The sequence below is a fragment of the Labrus mixtus genome, chromosome 7, assembly GCF_963584025.1.
Source record: "Labrus mixtus chromosome 7, fLabMix1.1, whole genome shotgun sequence".
Lineage (NCBI taxonomy): Eukaryota > Metazoa > Chordata > Actinopteri > Labriformes > Labridae > Labrus > Labrus mixtus.
In genome coordinates, this window is record NC_083618.1 from 8635249 (window position 1) to 8654284 (window position 19036).

Here is a 19036-nt window from a genome sequence, read left to right on the forward strand (position 1 = left end):
ATTGAATGTAGTGCCTTTATGGCCTCTGTGGAACTCCGTTTGTAAACACAAATACTGCAACACAAAAGGACAGGAGTGACAAAATGGCACACAGGATGGAAGGAGCTGCATACTTGAAGCATCTGCTGCATTTTCATCTCCACAAACACTGACACGTATGCATGTTGACAGGTATGGGTAAGGCGAGGTTAAAGTCTATTAAGAGTGTGTATAGGGGTTCAAAAGAGGAACCAAAAGGTACTGTAGCACATAGTGTGTAGAAAATACAGTGTGGAGCAGGTAAAAATGACAGACAGAGCTCAATCACAGCGTTATCTAAAATTGAGCTCTAAAAGACTGAGTGATACATGCAAAATGTTGCACTGCACATTAGTTCAATTCAGTGATAATTATTTTAAAGTCTGGGTGCCCGTATGTGTGTGTATTTAAACATGCACCTCTATGGCTGCGTGGGAGAAGAGGAAGAGAATGAGATGAGTTAATGGGATGGATAGTGGTGTCTGTGTGTGTGTGTGTGTGTGTGTGTGTGTGTGTGTGTGTGTGTGTGTGTGTGTGCGCGCGCGTGTGTGTGTGTGTGTGTGTGTGTGTGTGTGTGTGTGTGTGTGCATGCATGCATCAGGGGGTGGGTGCATTAGTCCGTGTCAGACAGCAAAGAGTGCTGCAGTTATCTAGGAATCTGAGCCAAAGCGACCTCACCAACAGAGAGAGAGAGCAGAAGGAAGAGAAGAACCAGGAGTAAGGTGAACTGAGCAAAAAAAAAAAAGAAGAAGATGAAAGACAAGTAGAAAAAGAAGACAGACGACGATAACGCCAAAGAGCTGAATAAAAAGAACAGGTCTGCAAACGCTTGCCACCTGAATAGGCAGTTATAGAGCTACAAAGCAAAGAGAAAGTTTGCTGAGAATCCTCAACAACAGAAAAGAGAGAGGACAAAAACCTTGCAGCTCAGTGGAAGGAAGCTCTCCTCCTGGAGAAAAAACTTGGGACCATTGCTCAAGAGTTTAAAAAAAAGCCTGTGTCTTTGAATATCCCCATGATAGCATTTGGTTCTCTCGGCTTGTTCACTCTGCTGTCTCTGTATGTGGGAGCTTTGCTGTCCTCAGATGCTTCTCCGGCCTGCACAAGCCCTCCCTGCAGGGACACTCTGGTGGCTGTGCCCATCCAGCCAGCAACGGGAGCAGGAGTCAGCACTGGTGCCTGTGAGGGTCAAACTGGGTCATCAGCCTGCAGGATGGGGTTCTCCCTCCCAGCTATCTCCAATGCACCTCAGAGGTTGGAGCACAGGCATGAATTTCCCCAGGTTCTGCCAAAGGTAAGATGCATCAGCCACAGCACATCTGTCCAAGTTAGACTTACTGATCCTTGCTTACATAACCTAAATCAAAATGTTATTCTTTTAAAAAGCCGTATAATGCAATCTTTAAATGAAAAACAAAATTTCCGCCATGTAACAGCGAGGGAAGTTAGGAAAAAATATAAGTAAGGACAGGAGCTGATCTCTGGTTGTTTATTGCACATACACAGCGAGACTGAGCAGTGTCATCAGTCTGAGGCCAGCAGGTCCTTCCTCATGGGACAGTCGGCACACTAAACTTGGCACCACCTGACAGTCATGGAGCAATAACAGTCAGTAATCAAAGAAGGGACAAAATTAGGCCTGCTGTAAAAGTGTCCTCATCATATGGTTGTTCTGAGCTCATGCAGCAACAGGTGTGTGAGGGAGACTATTACAAAGGCTGATGTAAGTGTAAGAGACAGGTTGAGTGTGACAGTAGACACCGTGCTGTGAGGTTTGTGATTTGGACATCTTTCAAACTGAATGCAAGATTATATATATGTAGGTTCTGTTTCAGTACTCAAACGCATTTCATTCATGTTTACTCAACAAAATGTATAGATATGAAAAGCAAAAGGTCATTCATCATATTCACAAGGTGGCCATTTTTCCTATGACATCACACTCAGGGTGGGGATATTAAATATTTTTCAATGTCATATTGTTGGGTTGCAAATCATATATATTTAGGGCATCTATGTAATCATCATCAATGTAGCACTTTTGACTTAATCAAGAGTAAAGACTGGATTGTGGAAATACAGAGGATCTTGGGACTATATTTAAATTTCTAACACCATACAGTAATATAGATAATATTACTGTGAGCCAGGAAGTAGCGGAAAGGAAACACTAACATTTGTTTGTGTTACATAACTCATTGATAGGCTAACACAATGTAAGCAAAGTTTTATATGTTAGGCTTAATGGGTTATCAAATAATATTTTATATGTTATTTTACTTTGAAATATCTCCCAATGAACCTCAAGATGTCCATAGTGATTGGTTATAGGTAACTCCTCTTACAGTTGTCAGATATCCTGCAATTATACTTTATAAGTTTCCCATCATGTCAAATTAAAATGGGGTTAGGATTCCTTTGTGTGTAATGCATGACACAATATCTTATAGAGAAGTACCTTTGAGCACTTTCTTGGCAGACTGGAGGTGTGAGAGAGCGTCTCGTTCAGCTGCAGCGCTGCATGCGCTCCCTACAGGAAACAGGGGGCCCCTGGAGTTACGGGGGCCAGGACAGCAACTCTCTAGGGGCCATCCTGGCTCTGATGGCAGCTGTACTGACGGAGTGTGACCTCCACTGTCACAGCCAGACTCTTGGGGTGATGGCCAAACGACTGGGTGAGTAATACACATTTATATCTACCATCTCTGCAACACACAGACGAATACACACAGACACACGAACTCACATGCAAAATGCCAGGGCAGTCACTCCCCCACACATAGTAAACAGAACCTCACTGAGGCCTGCTAAGTGTTGGTCATAGGTGAGTGCATAGGAATTTAACTGCACTGAGGAGGATGAGCCTCCTGTGTAGACGCACAGACAGCCACACATACAGTATGGAATGGATCCCGATGTGTAGACGCTTTAAAGATTCATGATCCAAACTGGCCCCCCTTTGTGTGGCTTAGAAACACAAAGCTTCTATTTTAAACCCCTGACAACACACTGATAACCTAATCTGTCTCTGGGGTGACAGAGAGTGCAGCCGTGGGAAGAGAGGGGGAGAAAGATCTGCTGCTTTTCCTGAAGAGCATTACACAACATCCACCCACAGGTAAGGAAACGGTGATCACATGATACAATTGTTGTTGATTATTGGTTAAATAAAGATGCACCGGTGTGGTTATTAGTCCCCCCTCTGGAGAGGTTACATCCACAGGACTGTGCAGAGATTTACAAGCTCGGCATCAAAGAAAATGGCATCTACACTATCCAGCCGGACTTGCACCGACCAGCTTTGGAGGTATTTCAGCTTTACCACACTCATAAAATACACAGGCGGACCCCCACCCTACTTATCCTGTTTTAGAGGTGTGCATCTTTGATCTATCTGTGGATCATTAAAATCTAGGCTTTATAATATCTTTGTTTTGGCTCAGGCTAAATGTGACATGGAGACAGTGGGTGGGGGATGGACAGTGATCCAGAATCGGCAGGACGGCTCACTGGACTTCAACAAGACATGGCAGGAATACCGGGAGGGCTTTGGCAGTCCGCAGGGAGAGCTGTGGCTGGGAAACGCAGCACTTTACGCCCTCACCTCCAGTGGCCAACACCAAGTTCGCATCGAGCTGGAGGACTGGCACCAGCAGAAGCGCCACGCCAACTACAACAACTTCAAAGTGGCCTCAGAGGCACAGAGGTGAAGCACAGTGCAGAGACTCAAACATAACTCTTAAACGACACTTAAAGCCAATAGACTGCGCATAAGAAGTGGATGAAGTCTCTTTGTCTCAAAAGTGAAGCCTGTAAGGAAGTTACATGAATCTGCATTCTCTCTAACGGCCAGCAGTGCATAAATGCATTGCCGTCAAAAGAGATCATATGTTTGAATGGAAGATGAGAAAATGATCCTATTCTCCTCCGATTTATTCTTCACCGAGCACAGATATGTTTCAGTCACATGTTTCAAGTCTTCTTCAACCCAGCATGATCTTTATTCAGTCAACAGCGGTCCCCTTAGGAGTGAAATAGACAAAGTAGAGTATACTAAAGAGAATGATTGATTGTCAAGTCGCTCCTAGAGACCTAAAGACATTATGACATATGAACACACACTTGTAAAGTTTTTCAGTAATAAGATACCAAGCTTTTAAAATTTGATTATCCATGAAAAAAAAAGAAGAAAACTGGGCCTGAAATGTTTCGTTTGCCCTCTCCCACAGGTTCACTGACGTGTAAATGGTCTAGGTTTAGTGTTTTTCCAGTAGGCTCAATGCACGCATGGTTTTGTGTATGATGTTATTTGTATTTACTTGGCTCTGCAGTATACACTGACACAAATACTATCAACTTGGATGTAAAGAACAACCCTGCCAACTAAAATGAGTAACATGTTGCTTCCCTGTCTTCAGGTATCGTCTGACAGCGCGGGAGTACTCCGGTGATGCAGGCAATGCTTTGAGCTACAGCAAACGTTACAACCATGATGGCAGATCTTTCAGTACTGCTGACCGAGACAACGACCGCTACGTAGCCGGGAACTGTGGTCAGTACTATGGTGCAGGATGGTGGTTTGATGCATGCCTGGCAGCAAACCTGAATGGACGGTATTACCCGGGGCGCTACAGTGGGGTGACCAACGGTATCTACTGGGGTACATGGTACATCCTGACAGATGGCCGAACAGGAGAGCGCTACTCCTTTAAGAGGGTGGAGATGAAGACAAGACCCAGGAACTTTGCAGGAACAGCCTAAAGATGATGACCACATGTCACAGCACCATCCTCTAAAGTACAATAACAGCATGTCAGCTACAGCTTTTTCTTTGAAGGATGTTTTACTCAATGTAAGGTAGCTTTAAGTCAATAACATGCACATGGCAGCTAAAGGATTACAGAATAAAATATATTTTAAAAGAATCATATCCAAGCACTCACTGGAACTCCATACGACTCTGTAATATTCTCTGTTTATTAAAGGGCTGTTCTTTTGCAAAACCAAATTGAAACCATTACTCAGAACAATGACACATAATAGATAATACTGCTTGTTGAAGTTGTTGTTATAATACATTTCCAGAATATTTGATTTACTTTATAAAAGAACATTTGATGATAAAAATGAATAACCAGCATGGGTGAGGCATGTAGTCCAGGACCCGGACTCGAGTCCAACACCAGCTCTGACGTTCAGGACTTGTGACTTGTCTCTGACTCGTGCACTGGTGACATCAACTTGGACTTCATGATTCAAATTCCAGACACGCCAACAGGATCATCCAGAATCCAATATTAACTTTTTCTACTCGTCCAAATGGTCCCACAAAGTCAGCTGAGTTTCATAGAGTGAAATCCTCCTCATAAATCTAGCGATCCATCAGAGCTGCGTTCAACATTTTATTTTAGATGCTTAAAGTTCATCATTCCTCTCTGGAGAGTTTCCTCTGCTTTGGCAACTTACAACATTTTTAAAACAGGGTTAAGTTTCTGATATTTGCTGCATCACTGCTCACATGAAAACATTTACAGCTCCTGTAAACAGCTTCTCTAATCTTTGAAAGTGAATTCATATCAATACAACACTATAAAATCACCTGACATTTTGTAATGCTGACTTTGTTTTTGTTTTTTTACAGTTATTCAATGTTAATTTGGCTCTGTGTTTTACAACCTATAGACCTTTAGGTACAGTGTAAACATGAAGACTTAGTATTTAACGCCTTTACATCAATAAATGAAAGTGTTAAAGTGAAAAACTGAAGCCCATCTGGGCTCATACTCGACCCTGAGGACTCAAACTTGGACTCAGAGTCGGACTTGACTTCGATTTTTTCTCTGTTGACTCGGCCTCGACTCGGACTCGAGCACTGGGGACTCAAGGATTGGTGACTTATGCAACAATGGCATGTAGACCAAGCAGTGTTTAGTGTTCGAGTTATGTTTGATTAGGAGGTGGTTGTCTGGTTCTAGACTGTCTGCTTGGTGTTGTCTCAGCTAATTCCTTGCTCCAGCTTTTAGAATAACTGAACATTATGTTAGCATTAATTAGCTATCAGTGTTGAGCTCTCCATATCTGGCAAGATAGCTTGTTCAGTGTTTCTCAAACATTGATTTATTTGTTGCAGCCCATACATGGGAGAGAGAAATGTTGCTGTATTCTTCCTGCAGAAAATACAGCTGATGATAGGAGACCCTTATTATTTCCTTAGTTACATGGTTGTTTTATTATCCTGCTGCTTGCTCTACTAAGCATGTAGTTAGTATGGTATGTTCCACAAACTCTTCACTTTTTAAGATGAAATAAACCACTCCAGTCAGCAACAACCACAAATGGATTCTCATTTTGTGGGAAATACAGCCTTCACGTGGATTTTAACATGTACATGTATTTTAGGTCAGATGATGACATGAGAGTCAACGTCTTCATAGCAGTCGATGAGAGGTTATCACCAACCTAGATGTGGTTGAAAAACAGCTCTTGAAATGTAAACTTCATCACCATGTTATTCATGCAGCAGAGAGGTGACTGGGATTGTAACCCCTCCCTTTCTGTCCACCCACTGCCTCTTGTGTTCTGCTTCCAGCTGTATTAAGGTAGAGCCAAACCCAAAGCTGGTGGTTTCACACTTAACACAGACAAGCCCAGTTTGGAAGAGGCCATTTTCCTAACTTTCTCATACTTTCCCAGGTCTAAGTCTGACACACTGACCTTTGGAAGCTTTACCCTGAAGTCATAGTCTCAAAGTATCCTCTTCCCACTACCACAAAGTGAAAAAAAACACAGAGACACAAAGAAACACACACACTTGACCTCACCCACTTTTTTAAGTTGGAGTCAGAGAGAGACATGGAGGCTTTCCTGAGAGCTTAGAGTTGGTTTGTGAGTGATGTGTTGGGTTCTCACAGTTGGAACACACAGTTTATGTGTGTGTGTGTGTGTGTGTGTGTGTGTGTGTGTGTGTGTGTGTGTTCACGATGAGCTGTCAGTCCCTTCGACAAGCTGGGTGTCTAATATTAACCTGTGAGGGGGCTCAGCCCAGTGGACTCTGATCTAAACACACAGACTCATCTCAGGCAGACTCCCGACCGGCCACGGAATTTCACACACACTACTTATACACACATCTGCAATGTGCTTGTATCCAAGTGCACACTCTCTCTCTCTCTCGTCCCACGCACACGCACACGCACACACACACAAGATGGTTTGATCACGCCGGCATAATTATTGTTATTCATCCACAAGCTCCTTTTACCCTTTCCTTTGGTTTACACATATGCCCCCACAAAGAGGCCTGACACACACACACACGCACACACACACGCACGCACGCACGCACACACACACACACACACACACACACACACACACACACACACACACAGCAGATAGTAGGTATAATCAAGTTCAATCACCCATAAAAACCATTAAAATATCAGCTTCCTCATTTGATTTTGCCTTTGTGTCCATGTATGTATGTTGTCTTACAGGAGAAAATAATGAAAAGACTATGTTCTGCCCCCTGGTGGCTTGGTGACATATTGAAGCGCCAAATGAAAACTTCATTTTAGCTAAAGATGTCTGTCTGCTTAATTCTGCAGTGAGTCTATTTGGAACAAACCCATTTTTGTTGGACCTGTAAGTAAAGTTTATATTTGAGAGAAATCCTAAAAATAAATGATGAAAAAAACAGGCAAACAAAAAATCTTAATCAGCTGCTCTCCCTCTAAATGTCAATGACTCCTCCTGTCCTCTTCATTTCCTCACTGTACATCCATCAGTCTTGTTGACAGGGAGGAACAGAGGCCCAGGGTTGTGTCACCACAGTATCCTGGCACAGTGTCTGGTGTTAGGTGATAGTGAAGCTGCAGCAGGGTGTGAGGGGTACCCGCAGGCTCTGCTGCCCCCCGGGCCGGAAGCCTCAGCCTGGGCAGCGGTTAGCCAGCATATCCCGCTGCAGTGCTCTGAGGAAAGTTCCCTTGTAACATGTCCTTATAATATGTATAAGCAGCAGTCAACATAAAGTATTTTTTTAAAAAGACAAATTTTGCAAAAACACAGCAAGAGCCTGACCTATGATGGCAATAAAAGAGGCTTAATTAATGTAAACACAAAGTTTTGAAAGGTTAAAAAGCTATAATATAAAATAATAGGTAAATACATAGACATATTACAAAAAATATATCAATTCCAAAATTGCTAAGGAAATTTCAACTAAAATTTAAATTCAAGAGCTGTTTTTTGAGGTGAGGTGATCGTTCTGTCTCCACATGTTCGGCACCAACACACTGCCTATTTTTAAATCAGACCTCAATACACACTTTTATTCCATGGCTTTTGGCTCTGCATGAGAGATGGGTTTTTATCTTTTCTTTTCCAATCAATCTTCACCGAATTTCCCTCAGGGATTAATAAAGGACATCAAATCAAAATTTTCACACTTTCCTTTTTATTTCCCAGTTGTTTTGGAATTGGTCTTAGTGTTTTATGGTTTTATGGTTTTGGTCAACTGTGACTGTTTTTTAAATGTGCTTTAAAACAATTTTTTATTTGATTATTCAGGCAACATTCATAAATCCAGACAACTTCAATGATGGTCAAACAATGACATGTAAAGACTGAATATGACTTAAATTCGCAATTTGCAACTTTAACACTTTAGTACAAATGAAGTTCCTTCCTCTGGTTCAGTAACAGAGATCACAAGTGGCGACCAAAACCTCCCTTAAGGGCTCAGCACGAGCAACAATACAGTATATCCAGAAGGCCCACTCTGTTGAACACCAGGTGGCAATGTTGCTTAGCAGAGCCTAAAAAAAATGGTTGGGCGTCTTGTCTCAATGTTTCACATGAGAAACACAAAAAGGCAGAAACTCTGTGCATTGAAATGACAGAACAATAGATATTGTGCTCTGAAAAGAAATAAACACTCAAAACAATACTTGTGCAAACACTCTGGGATTATAAGAACAATTCAGTGAGAAAAAGGGAATGCTGTCATACTTATTAAAGCTTTTTTTTTTTTAAATGTGATGTTTTTGCAGTGGTTTTGATGTCTACAACTGATACCTTTTTAAGTTCTGTTCTCGAACAACTGAAAAAACAAGAGAGCGTCGACTGACAAATGTGAAAACAGGTCTCACCCTTATTCCTCGTAAAAAATGTACAGATCACATAACACACATGCATATCACTGCCTTCCACACACACAACATAATCAACCACATTTACCTTTATTTATTTATTTATATTATACGTTTCCTCATACGTTTCATATTTTTTTAAATGAACATTATAGCTCTGCTACCAAACTCATCTTCATCATCTGAACATTGTTACTAATAATTTGTGTCTGTCAATTGTCTCATTGTGCACCTTTTAGTCATTTATGTCCCTTTTTTGATATGTTATCTCACCAATAAAAAACAAAATAAAATTCAAAACTCTTTGTAGTACATCTTTTCCACACTAGGGGCAGCATAACTGAGGTTAGGGGTCAAGGCAGAATTAGACATTGAGTTGCGATTAAGAAGTTTTAAAACGGTTTGTGGCCTCCCATTTATGCTTGAATGTGAAATATATGTTGATTATTTACTGCACAGGCTGAACATCAGGGAGTCTGGTGTAAAGGTGTTCTCAGTGATCAGTGACAGTGTTGTGGAAGCGGGAGGACAAAGAGGAGGAGGAGGAGGTGTTGAACTTTGGCCTGTTGTGGAAGGAACCTTCCATCCATCTATCTGCTCTCATGTTGATAAGGCTGCACAAGTTGCTGTTATGGGTGATGAGAGGGAGGAAGCAGGAGCGGGTGAGGTCTCAAAGGTGTGTGAGGTTTAACTGGCCGTTACACCCCCCCACCCCACCCCCCCAAGACCACAGGGCCACTGAGAGACAGCATGTGCCTGCTTTTAATACTGCTCCTGCACAAAACCAGAGCAAGGCAGCGTTCCGTTTGAAACCGGAATTCACCAGAACAAGTGTATCCTGATGTGGTGAGGAGCTGGGGGGAGAAGGGGGGGAGAGAGTAGAGAGGGGACGACACAGAAAGCCCCATGTGTTTTAGGCCTCACTAAATCGTTTCTAGATCTCTATGAGAAGGTGGTGATGAAGGGGGTTTGTCAGTGAGAGGGAGAGAGGGGGAGGATGTGTTGTATGTGAAGTTTTCAAACATAGAAAAACATTTAGATCTAAAATATTTATGAAACTAACACGAGCAGCATCTGCTTGTTGTCTGCTTGATGCATGCTTGTAGACGGGGGGTTGTCAAACATTTATGTCTTGCTGCAGAAAGAAATTTGGGTTACATCATTGATTGTGTGAACATGTAGGCCTATAGTACTTTATTTAAATCAAGATCAACAAAAATAGAATACATAATAATAAACCTGACGTGAGTCCATTAAAAAGAAGCTCTTTCACTCAGTAGAATGCCAAATGGAGCAACAAGAAATTCAGCCAGTCTCACAGATGACTTGAGTAGATCCTGAAGTATGTACTTATTCAAAAATAGACTTGAACCATGAATCCAGAATTGTTTTGAATCGAAAATAGATTCTGAATCGAATCGTGACCCCAAGAATCGAAATCAAATCGAACCATGAGACACCCAAAGACTCCCAGCCCTAGTAACATATCTAACTGGAGTCAGGTTAACTGCTGAGGTCTTCAGCAATTCCTATTCCAACACTTCGTTTTCAACTTTTTCAACTTCATTGTGTTTCCTTTGCTTGTTTTTAATCCTGCTATTTGAAATGTGACCATCTTTTACACTTTGATAAACAATGTGCATTTCTACTTAAGAACAGCCTGGCATGCTTTAAGTGATCTCATAGTTTTCATGATTTCGTTAAAAGCAGAAAAATATTCAAACAGCATTGTCTCCGTGTGTCCTGTCTGGTATTGGACAGGCGAGGCGGCTGTAGCTCAAACAAGGCAGCTGTAGCTCAGTAGAGTAGAGTTGTCGCCTCTCAATCGGAAGGTTGAGGGTTCAATCCCCAGCAGAGCAACATGTCCAATGTGTCCTTGGGCAAGACACTTAACCCCATATTTCTCCTGCTGCTTCGGTGGCAGTGTATGAATGGATTAGTGTTGTACTTACTCTCTGATGTACGTCGCTTTGGATAAAAGCATCTGCTAAGTCAATTGTAACATTGTATTGGAGAGAGCTGGATTTATCAGATTATATTTAAAGTAGCTATAGAGAATGTTTGCATGTCATTATGTATTTTTTATTACATAATGACATATGTGACAGGGAGTTTTATGGTTATGGGGATGAATGCACAGATTTTATCACCTGATTGTAGACCCCCTCAAGCTTTCCCGACTTTGCACATATTGTAGCTTTATCTGTTCAGCCTGCAACATTACTGTTTTGGTTCATTGTCAACCCTCTAACCAGCCTTGTGTGTCCAGCATCAAATAGCAGCCATAAAACATTGGAAATACCTGGCAAACATTGAGGAGCACTTTTAAGATATAACATCACATACTGTATATGAAGACTAAAAATGAATTGGGCGTACTTGAATCCAATGCACTGAAACACGACTTCAAATGAAGAATAAAATAGCTCATTGTGTCCTGTGTGTAAACAACTGCGCTTTGAAAAATTCACAATATCTTAAGAGGTGATAAGGTCACTGATGTGTTCACAGCTTGTTTTTGCTTCTCGGAGATGCCAACACTCTAGATCTGTAGGTTAAAGGTCAATCTATCTTTGCAAGTTAAGGGAAACAGATTATCACAGTATGTCTGAATTCAGACCTTCTGTACACTGTGACCATTATTTTCTCAAGAGTTCATTTCATGTAGAAATTTTAAAAAAAGAACGAAAAAAGAGATTAATGCCTGTTCAGAGTTTTTTTTTTAACAATTGCTGTTGAAGTTTGCGGTCAAAATAAATAAGTTTTTTTTTTTTTTCCAGGTATACAGATGGAAACCTCCACTCCCAACATTAAACAGAGAGGCTTCAGTTCTCTTCTTTAGTTTACTTCTGTATCAGAGTCTCTCCTGACTGTTTTCATTTTAATCCACCAAACTGTCACTTTGATGATGAGAATGAGGAGGAAAGCTGCAGCAAAAGGAGATGTGAGGAGATGGAGAATGCTGATCAAGCAGACTGTTTGTGAAATCAGAGGATTATCTAGACTGATAATACAGATTGACACAAACACACATGAAAGGAAATAAGCCGGTAGTCAGAAGCAGCTCATCATAATCCCCCATAAACACCAGGAATACCTGTGACAAAAAAAAAACCACGAGATACACACCCTGTGCTTGTCAAAGGTTATGAAACATAAACTTCTGTGCTTGTATGTGTGTGTGTGTAAGTAAGTGTGTGTTGTGGAAGAAGCCAAGTATAGTACAAAGGATGTGGTAAAGCAGCCCAATGGTCAGGTGTGTATTTGTGTTCTTCTCACTGTTACTTTCTCTCTTGCACCTGCAGAAAGTTGAGGTAGAGTGACAAAAAACACGCACAAATACACACACACACACACGCACACACACACACACACACACACACACACACACACACAAAACCCACAGACATATGCATGCACTCCCACAATGACACAATGATTGATGTAACTTTAGCGACCTTAAGATTAAACCAAGAGCAAGAGAGAGCAAGACAAGGTTCACTTAGATCTAAGAGCTTGTTTCTATCTGTGTGTGTGTGTGTGTGTGTGTGTGTGTGTGTGTGTGTGTGTGTGTGTGACAGGCAGGACAGGTTACTGCTGGGGATTCAGCTTAAGCAAAGCAGCATACATTTCCTAAATGTCTTCACAGTATGAGGACAAAGTCAGGGATTAATAGACTCAATGAGGATCCAACACAGGATGAGGTGAGAAATGAACACACAAACAAACATGAAAGTTAGCAAAACACACACACACACACACACACACACACACACACACACACACACACACACACACACACACACACACACACACACACGCAGATACGCACATGAAGAAAACTCTTTTTACACACACTCTGTGTGTGTAACCAGGTTAAAATTATTATTATTATTTTATATTTGAAACTTCACCAAATCCTGATAAACATTGAAGAAATATTCGTTTTAACATGTTTAATGTGTGTTTTGTGGCTCACTGAAGTTCAACTGTTAATACCTGTACTGTCACTTTAAGAGGTCGCAGTGTGCGTGACGTCATGTGTTGTGCTTCTCTCAGTCCGCGCTAAGCTCACTGAGAGAAGATAAGGATAGTTTGCTCTGCTCATGGTTTAGCACAATTTCTTGTTATAGACAATGTAAAATGCAGCAGTTTGCAATTGGAGGTTACTCTTTAAGTTGGTGAACATGCAGAAGAGTTGTGTTTTAAATGTAGACTTGTAAATGAACTTTATGAAGTTTATTAGCAGACACATGTTTCCAAGTGCTACAGGGTTTCCCTTGTGTTTATCTGCTAACAGGGGACTGGAGACCCGCGTGTGAGAGAGAGACTGCATGTTACTGAGACTTTTGTATTTCTTTTTGACTTGTGCAGGTATGTGCATTTTATGTGTTTTATATGTTCACTGTTTGCATAAATAATTATGCTGGTTGTAATTCATGTGCTGCAAATGCATTTAGCATTGAAATAATTTCATTTAATTTAGTGTTACATTTTATTTAAAGACATTAATGCTGTTTAAAACAGAATTTGACCTTTGTTAAAAATGCATTATTTGCATGTATAATTTAAAAGGCAGTCCGCGCTAAGCTCACTGAGAGAAGGGGACTGGAGACCCGCGTGTGAGAGAGAGACTGCATGTTACTGAGACTTTTGTATTTCTTTTTGACTTGTGCAGATGCAGCAGCCAGCACGGTTCACAATAAATGAGAAACCAGTAGCAGATCGTGGTCCGAGTACTTCTTCTTTCAACGCAACACCAGAACACAACGCAGATATCACGACCAGTAACAGATGTGCATCCAGTGAAGTTTAGAACTTCAGCAGGACAGGCACACCGGTTACATCTGCATGAAGTCAACCTCAACCTCTGGACAAAATCAAACATACAGATGTTCTAATATACTGTAGGGAAGTCATTTCAACAGCAGTCGAACAGATTGTCTCATCAAACATGCTTTATATAAAGGCTGGCTGAGTGAAAGAAAACATGGGAAATTGGCCTTTTTGCATTCATTTCATATCCGACTTCTAGCTGTACTGTATGGATAACAATGTCCACCACATCTATACACAACTTTTGTGCAAACTGAAATATTGCCACAATGACTGGATGACTGTTGTAAAGATAATATTTTGGCTTTTCGTGCATTTGTTGAGAGGACAGGACAGTGTGTGAAGTCAGAATCATGGGTGAGAAATTTGGGGATGACATGCAGTAAACGGAGAAAGTTGGGAGTAAAACTGGGGGCCGCCTCTTCGAGGGCTATGACCTTTGTGGAACACACGATTTCACCACTGAGAGAAACCGGTGACCCTATAGCAGGTTGTCCTATAATGGGCAGGTTGGCAGTTTTATCCATCACTTTTATCCATGTTCACTATTCAATTCAATAAACATTGTCTCACTAAAATGATATAGAAACTATAAAGCAAGAAAAATATAATCCTCATATTAAATATTCCAGAATTACAAATTAAAATGTGAGGTTAATAATCCCTGTGAGTATATAAAAAACAATTCTTAAGTCATTGAATTAATTCACACTGCACTCAAGCACGCACACACACCCATGTACGCAAGCACAGAGAGAGAGAGAGCGAAAGAGAAGAGGGGCTCAGAAAGACAAAATAAAACCAAAACGACCTAAACTGGTTATTCCCCAACCGGCTCCAAAGAATCCATTTGATTGACAGGTTGTTTGTAACAAGGTGTTGTAAACTCTCACTTCCTGCTGCTCCCTCGGAGGAAGTGAATGAGCGAACCTTTGACCTCTAATGACTCACTCAAGATCCTTCAAGAGACTGCACGCAGAAACGAGAGAAAGAAGGGCGATCGAAAGACACCGGAGAAACTCTCCAGTGCTTACTGTAAGCACAGAGTTAAGTTCAGAAGAGATTACCTTTAATGTAGAGTTCTTCATACTGCTGTAAAAAAATGAACAGGTGGGCAGTATCCTTGAAACAAATCAAAGCTTACGGATGAATCAAGAGAAGAGGAAGGCAGCTGCATCAGAGTGAGAGCACTTCTCCCCTAGGTGTCACTGTCCACCTGATTATTCCAACATGCAGCGCCTTCAAAAATGTGTATCTTATCATTAGGAGGCTTCTTATGTGCTTCGAAAGATCCAAGTTAAATCACATGGTTCTGACTGGTATGATATTGTATGGTATGGTATTGTAACCAATGAGAGGCAGTGCTTGGCCTAATAATCTTCTCCATATATAAACACTGCTTGAAACAGGTCAAAATTGTTTGGAACATCTGACCGAGGCAAGGCTGACCAAATTGTTCCCAAATAAAGACCCCTTATGTCCTCAATGTGAAGGTCAGCCTTATAGAACTACGTACATTTGTTCTGCTCCTGTGCCAGCCTTAACACATTTTGGACTCTTTGCAAATGCATATGTAACGTGTTTCAAAAAAGATATCACTCCCAATCCCACGAGTGCCTCTACACTCTTCTACCTAAAAGGAAAGCTCATATAGTTATAGCATTTAGCTCCTTAACAGCCATGCGGCTCATACTTCTATCTTGAAAAGCACAAACAATTCCTAAATTCAAAAGACGGACCAGAGACACTGTATACTTACTTGAAGGCTCTTTGCAAGACTTTAGGCACATAAGGACCCGCCTTTTTCTGAATTATAAGGTTACAAGTACCAATGAGAAGGGAAGGAAACCTTAAATAACTCTAACCACTACAATGCTGCAACTGTTCTGTGTCTGTGTGTATTCTTGCCTGCAGTGTATGCAGCCAAAACATACATGATGACAACAACAAAAACAACACAAAAATGATTAAAAGAAAAAAAAGGTATCCTGTTTAATGTATCACTAAGTGTGAATCTTTGCCATGAAAACAAAAATGAAAAAAGGTCTATCCAGCATGCTGTAACTGACTCATCTACCCCGTCGCAGTGGGTTCAGGTATTTAAAATCACTTTGATTTTCATTTCAATGCGACAAAAACTGTCAGAGCACATCTACAGTGCTCATCGCATTTTCAGTTCAAGGACTTCCACTCAAAAACAGGCGTGACACATTCATTCATTCATCAGCACTGCATTGAAGTGAAGAGTTGTTCCAATTGTATTCTCTGTTAGCCCTGTGTTATTTAGATTTATCATAATAATAATAAACTTTATTTATCCTTTTAAAAACACACAGTTACAAAGTACTTCACATAATCACAGATTGAGGACAGTTGGACAAGCACACACACATACATACTTAGATTATGTCACATAAACCATACATTCAAACAGAAACACAAACACCATGTCACATTCACAGTCAGACCTATAATAATGAGTTTTTAGCAGCTGTTTAAAAGAAACTACGGATTGGGCAGAGGAGCTGTTATGCAGGAGACTGTTCCAGAGTTTAGGAGCCGCCTCTGCCAACGCTCGATCACCTCTGGTTTTAAAATAAGAGCGAGGAACTGTTTACAGGCCCTGATCAGAACATCGGAGAAGGTGGCTGCTACAGGGAGGGCAAAGTAGGGGCCAGGCCATGCAGGGCTTTGTATTTAATAATCCACATTTTAAAAATCAACCCTGAAGTGAACTGGAAGAATTGGAGCGATAAGGGAATGACAACCTGTGTGTGTTAACAACCAAGCTGCTGCATTTTGTGCCAGCTGTAGTCATGACGTTGAGGACTAAGTGATGAACATGAAGAGAGACATGCAGTAATCTAAGTGGGAGAAGTTTAAGTTGTGTATTAAGAGTTCAATGTGTGTGGTTGTTAGAATAGGTTTGATTTTTTTTGCAATGTTTCTTAAATAAAAGAAGCAGGATTAAACCAGTTCAGTGATGTGGCCCTTGAAGTTTAAACGTTTGTCAAAAACAACACCACGGTTCTTAGAGGAGGACTTGGTGTTGATGGAGAGGGGTCGGCTTTAATTGCTGACCTCCTTACTGAAATAGATCAGGGCCCACTACAAGGACCTCAGTTTTCTCCGGGTTGAGATGGAGGAAATTTGTACGGCTTCCACAAACAGAAGCTAGACAATCAAAGGGTGGTGAGGTTGTTGAGATCATTTGGTTTGAATGAAAAATATAGCTGTGTATCGCCCGTGTGGCAGTGGTAGCACGTGTTATTTGATGGTAAGCTGCTTTGACTCTTTTTAAAACTACTTTCTAATAGAACAGCCATAAAAATATGCTCTGAAAATTTATGATTTTTGTGTTTTTGATATGTCACATTACACTCACCACATCTGTGATTGAGAGCAGGTCTTAATGACACAAGGGATTGTTTTCTGGATTTAGGAACAACTTTTACTGCTGAAATGGTTTTGGGCTTTAAAAACAATAAGCCCATTGAGAGATATCGCATGTTTTTCTGGTAACAATTAAGTTTGGTTGTCACACAAATTATTTGAAGAATAATTTTGTCATTTTTATATTATAAGACACGAGGGGATTAGCCCTGCTTTCCCATCAACTAGCAGTTGGGTCTGTTTCGTACAACAAGGGAGTCCTAAAGTTGGGACTGGCACAACTTTTTCAGAAGTGTCTCCAAATTCTGCAAGCTATAGGAGCAACTTTTAGCCTTAGGATGGTTGGATGGAGTTAGGACCACGACATATTGAAGCTGCCCCCTGACAAATGCTAAAATCTTTGGAACTATACCGCCGGATTAATGTTTAAAATACTGCAAATTCCTGAACACAACGGATGAACTCTTGTATAATTTAATCTTTTTCATTATATGTCTCTTGTCTTTGACTAAGGGATGATTGAATTACTGGGAATATAAGAGGAGATGAAACAGTGATTTTCGATGTACAATATGAAAAAAATTTAATCACAGCCAAACCAAATAAAAATCAGTGTCAGGCCTGTATGAGAATATGAGGTTCGTTGTCCTCAGTGGGAGGTATGCATCTATCAAAGCATGTCAACAAAGGTCATCACACAGGTTTATAAGAGAAATGCTCCATCACTGTAGAAGGAGGAGGAGGAGGAGGAGGACTTTTGCCTGGCTTGACTTTATGTTTGACCTTTTGGGGAAGGAGAACTAATCCTTGAATATAATAGACTGTAAGATATGGAAAATGACTGCGCTGTTATCTGTGTTACCGTGGAGACCATCAGCAGCACCCAGGGCTGCTGCAGCTGCCAACTTATTAAACATCACGTTTGTATAGAATGAAAAAATGCCTTTCATTGCCATAACTGGTCGCCCTAAACACACTGCAGCACAATGCTTTAACACAGCACCTCTCTTCAGACTTTATGGCAGCTCTTTCTGATTGAATGCGTATTGAATCTTTTTGTGGAGCTTTTTGTGCTAAAGGACTAAAGTGTTTGTTTGTTTTCCATCAGCATGTTCTTTGATTCGTGCAGTCACTTTAATTTATGTGTCTGTGTTTCATATAAGACACTGAAAATAAAGTTTTCATGTTTTCTTCTTTTGTTTAAAATGAGTTAAGATGTTTTGAAGAAATTATGAAATAGTTCAATCAAATCATCTTCTCTGTTTTCTTTATTTCGAGAACACAATGTTTTCTACAGACACAAAGTGCTATAAGGTAAAGACCATGTAATGAAATAAAAGTAAAATCAATCCCACTTGTCTTCTGCCTTTGAGTTTCAAATAAGTGTGGTTTATATAAGAAAACAACTCTAAACAGAACCAGTGGTTTAAAACCGCCTGCTCCCATTTTACTGAATATCCACCACATGAAAATACTATTCAAATATATTTTTCTCCCTGGATGGAGTCTGCTGCGCCTGTTTAACTCTTCTCCAGTCAAATCCAACATGAAAGCAAAAAGAAATATCACTACAAAGAACCGGAACCTCAGATGGCTCATGCAGATAACCTAAAAAATAATAGGAGAAAAGAGCCCTCTTT

The 19036-nt window shown here is 40.7% G+C and overlaps 2 protein-coding genes across 2 annotated transcripts in view; both read left to right on the forward strand.

The window, feature by feature from the left end:
* The window catches only part of uroc1 (urocanate hydratase 1), a 62072-nt gene extending 51309 nt beyond the window's left edge, over positions 1-10763 (forward strand). The window contains exon 20 of the mRNA XM_061042544.1: positions 10751-10763. The gene's annotated coding sequence lies outside the window, so the exon portion shown is untranslated. The remainder of the gene's footprint in view (positions 1-10750) is intronic.
* Positions 418-5485, forward strand: si:ch211-157b11.8 (fibroleukin). The gene is made up of 6 exons (XM_061042543.1): positions 418-1312; positions 2498-2693; positions 3059-3136; positions 3213-3325; positions 3462-3724; positions 4437-5485. Exons 1-6 carry the CDS (start codon positions 1034-1036, stop codon positions 4777-4779), a joined length of 1272 nt encoding a protein of 423 aa, XP_060898526.1. The 5' UTR covers positions 418-1033; the 3' UTR covers positions 4780-5485.
* Positions 10764-19036: the final 8273 nt, after the last annotated feature.

Excerpts from the sequence above, each read along its gene's own strand:
- si:ch211-157b11.8 (XM_061042543.1), top strand. The coding sequence starts at position 1,034 with ATGATAGCATTTGGTTCTCTCGGCTTGTTCACTCTGCTGTCTCTGTAT. Across the intron at positions 3,137-3,212 it reads TACACAACATCCACCCACAG|TCCCCCCTCTGGAGAGGTTA; the intron begins GTAAGGAAACGG and ends TGTGGTTATTAG. Across the intron at positions 3,326-3,461 it reads TGCACCGACCAGCTTTGGAG|GCTAAATGTGACATGGAGAC; the intron begins GTATTTCAGCTT and ends GTTTTGGCTCAG.